This window comes from Poecilia latipinna, unplaced genomic scaffold (assembly GCF_001443285.1).
Source record: "Poecilia latipinna isolate Pla-1442-1.1 unplaced genomic scaffold, P_latipinna-1.0 Scaffold2305, whole genome shotgun sequence".
Classification (NCBI taxonomy): Eukaryota; Metazoa; Chordata; class Actinopteri; order Cyprinodontiformes; family Poeciliidae; genus Poecilia; species Poecilia latipinna.
This window is the reverse complement of record NW_015114921.1, coordinates 39,757-46,730: the sequence shown is the minus strand read 5'-3', so window position 1 is coordinate 46,730 and position 6,974 is coordinate 39,757. Positions and strand designations below refer to the sequence as shown.

Here is a 6,974-nt window from a genome sequence, read left to right as displayed (position 1 = left end):
TTTTTGGTCGGTATCCAATATGCCGATATACTAAAACTCATTTTGCCAATAACCGATACCAATACAGATTTTTTTTTTCCTTTACCTACTTACTGAAACTATATGGTGTTGTGTTGTGTAATACTATTCCACGCCATTAGGCGGAGCCGCTGACAAGCATAAATGAGAAACGGTAGGAAGAGTAAGAGAGATTTTTTTTTCCTACTGGGGGGGAGATTATCATAGATATAATATAATCCTTATATTATGTCTATGGAGATTATACAAATTGCGTTCTGATCCACACTCCATACCAGTAGGTGGCGGTAATGCACACCATTAAGTTGCTTCCCAACCGCCATTAAAGAAGAAGGAGAAGAAGAGGAGGAGAGATGACGTTATAAAGGATAACGGCATTGTGCTCGTTCGGTTAGTTGTACTTGCTGTGCTACGTTAAATAAATACACCGAGTTGTTCAAGAACGTGTTTTGTTTCCACACCATTACATATGGCTTTCTATTCTGTGGAATTAAAGTACTGCATTATCTTTGTCAATGCAAATGCTAAAAAGGAGGCTGAAAATAATGTAGCACTTTCAACTTGCATTATGTTTAATGTCAAATTTATTCACGACATTTGCTCTCTCTAAGACAAGGACAACACTCAGTGCAAATTTGACGTGCTGTGCTGCAAACATCTTTGTCACTGGTTTGTCTTGTAAAAACAAGGCCTTTCATATTGGTGAGTTATTTTGACGGAATGGCCAATGTCCGATTTTAAATTTCACAGCTAATATCGGCCGATACCGATAACATGCCGATACTATCATGTATCCTTAATTTTTATAACTCTTTTTCACGGCAAAACATTTTGTATAAACCCAAATCACTACGCCTGTGTCCGGGAAAACACATCAGACAGGCGGATATTACCAATGAAACATGTCAGAAAAATTCAAGATTTTCACCAGACATGTAACAGCTTTCCTCACTTATTATGATCACATAAACACTCAATGCTGTGCTCAGACTTGCAGGTTCATGGACTTCATCTATGGAGAGATTTTTCAGCGGTAAACTAAAGAGTTTGAATTAACTACACTACTTGGAGCCATAAATGTAATAAGATGAGAAACTTTTAATTTTTCAATACATACGCATTCAGTCACAGAGCCAAAAAATATAATTCTGGTGAGTAAAATGATAAAATCAAGGTGTGGTGTGGTAAATAAACTATAAAAAAGGACATTTAAATAGAGGCCTACACAAATCAGCATTTAAACCAAATTTTTAAAATGTTTTGTCCTTTAAAAGTTTAAACATTTTTCCATTGTTATTCAGATCACAGATATTGTCAAAGATGTTTCCAGATATTTTACAGCCTTGGACATGTCATTTATGATTATCAATTTTATATTTCCTGGTGGTGTGCTGAGTATTTAGTAATTGTTTTAAGAATTTATTAATAATCATTGGCAGTATTAAACTAATTGATGTATGTTAATTAGTAGACTATGTTTTAATGTGGTTGTTTAACTATTTTTATTAGCCCATCTCTTTTATTGCCAGAGGTTTGTTTCTACAGTGTCGAGGGATGTTCTGGTCTAATGTCATGTATTGGATCGGGGTCCCAGTACACCTTATGTTTTTGTTTGTTGAAATGGGTTTTTTAGTTTGTCTTAACCTACTTCAAACTCTTTTAATACAACTTCAGATTCACACTGAACAATGAACAATTACTTATGCCTCTATGACTCAAATTGTTATTGGAGCAAAAAAAAAAAAAAAAAAAACCCTCGTTCAAATAAGAAATTCCCTACAGGGTCTACAGCAAAGAGGTTTTGCATTGTATACAGAGCCATCAGATAAAGCATCATGTGATAAGAGTGAGGGTGAAACCACAGTTTTGGTCAGGAAGGGAAACCACTCTCTTCCGCATTAAACATTTTAGGGAAGTAATAAGATGTCACGTACTAGCAGACACAAAGACCTTAAAAAAAAATCTCCCATGTACGTAGGTAATTCCCCCCACAAATGGAAATTGGGGAGGTGGTTCCCTTTTATGATGTATAAGTATGAAGGCAGATGGAGATCAAACAGCAGAGATAACAAGCTGAACTTAGCTGAGATTTTCTAACCACTGTTGCTCCCTGACACCAACAAACACACACCAGGATGGCTCGTCTTGCTCTGTCTGCGATTGTGATGATGGTGGCCTTCATCGCTCTCACTGAAGGTAAGATGAAACTTTTAAAATAGAAACTATTTCACTATCAAACTAATTTACAATTCTAAAATGAGTTTTTATGATAAAAAATACAGTGAGTTTAAAATATGCTGAACTACCTTATATAATAACTGAAATAATAATCCATTGCTTTGCATGAGATAAAGTCAGGATTACTAAAGATGCATATTTAATTCTTTAAAAACGTGTCAAAATATTGACGTTTAGCTGCTGACTTGCTGATAAATGGTGATAAAAACAGTTTTTCAAACCGTATATATTTAAATTTTAGAAAAGAAACATCAAAATAGGTAGAAATAAATTTAATCTACACATAAACACACTTTTAAGTATATCCATAACCTTTTTCCTGAATCTGTTTTGATTTTAGCATCAAATAAGTTCAAAATCTTCTGTCTTCTCAAACGCCACATGTTTAATTTTTACCAAAATAATGGAAAGCAGATACAAACACAGGCAGAGTCAGAGAAAGTGGAACAAGCACAATCTCTACTATTTTAAAAAGAAGCCATTTCAGATGTTACCTTTTCACAGTTTAACAGGAAATTAAGAAAGGGAACTCATAGAGATGAACCTGATCATGTCTCTGAGATATTCACTCTGTGTTTTCTGTTGGCAGGCCTGCGTGGAGTTGGCCCAAAGAAGTGCTGCTTCAAGTTCAATGACAAGCAGGTGTCAAAAGATAAAGTTATGAGCTACCTCAAAACCAGTCAGCGCTGCTCCAACTCTGCCATCTTGTGAGTATTCACTGTTACAGAAGTTGCACCAGTGACACTGAACCTGCTCCTGAATCTGCTGACACTCTCCTCTTCCTTTTTCACATCCAGGCTGAACATGGTGACCGGCCGTCAGCTGTGTGTCAAACCTTCAACCCCCTGGGTGAAGGATCTCATCACCTACCTGGACACCAAGAATATTTCTGGTGCAAACTCCAACCTGTAAACTTGACAATAATATGCCAACACACCAGCTTGCATAAATATGTAGGTTGTGATGCTACAGTTTCTTACAGAAAACAGCAGCTCTCTTTCCATGATATTTACCAAATATTCTAATATTTTATGGTAGACTACCAAGATGAGATGAAGGAGAATTAATTTTTATCATATAAATGAAGAATGTTTTTTATTATGGTTGTTGTGGAACAACAGGTGTATTTTTGTTAAATGCAACACTTTAAGTTCAACCGTCAACACTGTAAGCTTTGATTGGAGTTTGAACTGACCAGATAAAGTATCTATTGTAAAAGACAAATGTCTTCCAAACGAACAAAGTGTCATCTTTATTAAATAAGCTATGGTCTATTGCACTTGCTAATGTATAAGGAATACAGCAAAACTTTAGTTGCTGTAATTTATTTGTTTTTACTCTCTTTTTATAGTCATGCATTTCAACTCTCTCAGTTATTGACAGAAGTATTGTACTCCTTTCAGATGTATGTAATCAGTTTTTTTCTGTATGCTTAAATTTATGGAACTTTTATAAAATAAACCTACATTTCTTTAAAAATTCAACATCTTTTTTCTTATTTCAGTGTCTTGGTAATTGTGGTTGAAGCTGGGATTAATGTCCGTGTCTTTGGCTGCGCCACATACAACTCACTTTTTCTGTCTCTCAGAGGGTCCCCAAAATTTATTTTATACATTGCTGAAAAGCCTTTAGTTTTGATTAAAACGTTGAAACTTTTCCTGTGTGGAGCAGGTAGTCAAATACATTACTGAGAGGTGGTGATTTTGACTTTTTGTTTTACACAATCTGTCTTCTGATCTTCAACGTTCTTTGAGTCATTTTGTTCATTCTGAAATTTTAGTCAAATTTCTTTGCAGTGTTTGTGCACAAAGATTGTGCAATTTCTATATTATTGGTAAATGTTGTGACGGTATTATCAGTGGCAATAGATAAACATCTTCTCTCTCTCATCTATTTCACATCTGTTGTTAAAATACTTCCAACACAACGTAACTTGTATCATCTGTTTGGTGTGGATGTCGCCTGCAGCAAGATTCCATCTAACAAACAATGCCTTAATAACATCCACATGAACCTCAGGTTGTGTAGATGGATCAAGGTGAGGGTCAAACCAAGCTGTGGAGAACTTCTCTGTCATTGGAGAGTGAGCACATAATCTGGGCCACAAGACATTAAACACGAGGCGGCCATGTTGGATTTTGTGATTAAGTTGGAGAGAAATATAAAACTTTTACACTTCAAGCTCCTACTTCAGCATATATTTGTGTTTATTTATGCAACTTGGAACTTGGAAAATTCAGTTTCTTTATAAAATCTGATGGACAATTAAAATACACAAATCGATAACCTTTTTCTTTTGCTTTGTTGTTATAAGAAAAACACAGTAATCAGAAAAAAAAATAAAGTGCTTTAATGCGGTTGTACCTGGAAACAACTAAATTTACTCAAGTGGTACTTTATATACAAAGTTGGATAACATTTTTAGCTTAGAAAGTTTAGTATTTGTTTTAAGAATTTTGAGATTTTCAGCAATATTTTATTGAGCAATTGTGAACACTAGATGGCGCAACTCGATCATTTAGTATCAGAATAGTTGAACGCCTGTCTACCGTGCTGTTACTGTAATTGCCATAACAAAGGGTCAACAAGGAGGCAAGCAGTGCTTTGGTTGATGTATAATCTATATTTGTTAATATTCTTGAAAAGGGTTTAAGGCCAAGTGTTTTACAGCTCAATAGCCAGTCATGTAAACACAGGGAGAGACAGCATTTTATACACAAAATGTCAAAAGTTTTGATTATTATACATTCTGTAGCATTGGAGGGCAATGTGTGTAATTGTAATATGTTAAATTTTTAAAGTTGCTGATGCCCTCATACATTTTTTTTTTGTTTCTTCTTAAGTGCTTTTGTTTTGTTTATTTTGAGGATTTCAGCATGTAGTTATTTTAATTTGTTACATTTCAGTTTCTTTTTTTTTCTTTTTTGTTTTTCAAACCCACTGGTTCATATAATAAAAACACGAAAAACAAAGCTAATTTTGGCAACAACAAAAAAAAAAAAAATAAAATAAAATAAATAAATAAAATAATAATAATAATAATAATAATAATAATAATAATGTTTCAGAGTAACCAAAATATAAACAAATACAGGTCCATCTCAGTTAATTACAATTCCATCTTGACGTTAATTTTTTCTCCTAATTCAGTTCAGGCTTTAATGTATTTCATTCACAAATCAAGGACCCAGTGTCTGGAGAAAGTGGAAAGGAACATGATTCAAGCTGCTTGGGTGCAATGTGAATTTTCTACAGTCAGTAATAATTTGAGGAGCAATGTCATCTGATCGTGTTGGTCCATTGTGTTTAATCAAGTCCAAAGTCCACTCTACTAGGACATTTTGTTGCACTTTATCCTTCCTTCTGCTTAAAGTTTTGTACAAATGATGATTCCATTTTCTAGCAGGACTTAGACACGTTCACATTGTTACCCTTGTGATTCTTTTCCCCTCTAGTCTTCCTGATTCTTCCTGTTTCCATAAAACTGTTAAGTTGTCTGCCTGTCGATGGTGTCTACCTCATAGTATATAACTGGATGGTGGTTCCACAGGAGAAAAGGCTGATAACTAAAAGCTCTGCTTCTTATTCTACTTTTCGAAATTCTTGAAATCACCAACAAACCTGTTTATTCTTTGTGAAGAGCTCCATCAGGAACATCTGGACCAATCAGGTCTCTAATGTTTGATGGAGCTTGATTTTCAAAGTTTTAAATGCTTCTTAGTTTGTTTTTGACGGTATTCAAATATGTTGATATGCATCTGCATGAATAACAATTCATTCTTTTCTTGTAGTACTGGTTTTCTTTGTAGTCTTTTAAAGCAGCTGCTTTAAAAGAAGCTGAACGCCCCACACCCACAACCAGGGGCCTATCCCATTTACGTTTGACCAATAGGAGAACGAATGAAGGATCCCAGCAGATACATCAAGTTACCCAAACTCAAGACAAAAACAGGGAGAATATGGTGGTCTTTACTTTCAAAATAAAAGTATGGACTAGCTACGTTTCTTTGAAATGTCTAAATCAAAGTAAATGGTCTGTTTGATGTACAGCTGGGCAAAGTCAATATTATATTACTTATATTACTTATTCACTTCTCATGTTTCTAATAAGTTTTATAGTGTCCACTGTTCATTAGCTTAGTATAAAAAAAGCAATTTTTTGGGATTAAAACCACTGTCAGTATACCAGCACACAGAAGCAACTGTGCTGAACACAAAAAAAATAAATGTTGGGATGCAACATCAAGCTATTTAATTATAACAAGACTTACATTGTAGTAATATGATCAAACAAAACAGTATATCACAAAATAATCCATGGGAGAACCTTGCAAAAAAGTCTTCCTACAGTACGCAGATAAATAAACTAATATAAATCTCACATTAATTGATATCACAGTATGCTTTAATGGTGGGCATAACTCAAACATTACTCTATATAATAAACAAACTCATAGCATTTGAATGCTCTCTGTGATGGCTTTAGAATAACATGGTCTTATCTGTTTTTAGCTTTTAAAATCTTGTAATAGATTATCCCATTTAGATGAATGAAAAGAAGTATATCAAAATGTTATCCTCCACAAGCATATGGCAACAAAGGACAGGAAAAGGTTGTAACCTCAGGGGCGGATTTAGAAAAATATTTATGGGGTGTCAAGAGGGGGACAGGGATATTTTTCAGTGGTGGCAATATATATATATATATATATATATAT

General features: G+C 34.3%; 1 protein-coding gene across 1 annotated transcript; it reads left to right on the top strand.

Moving 5' to 3' along the window:
* The first annotated feature begins 2,044 nt into the window (after positions 1-2,044).
* LOC106937258 (monocyte chemotactic protein 1B-like) lies at positions 2,045-3,724 on the top strand. The gene is made up of 3 exons (XM_015018668.1): positions 2,045-2,214; positions 2,846-2,963; positions 3,054-3,724. Exons 1-3 carry the CDS (start codon positions 2,154-2,156, stop codon positions 3,166-3,168), a joined length of 294 nt encoding a protein of 97 aa, XP_014874154.1. The 5' UTR covers positions 2,045-2,153; the 3' UTR covers positions 3,169-3,724.
* Positions 3,725-6,974: the final 3,250 nt, after the last annotated feature.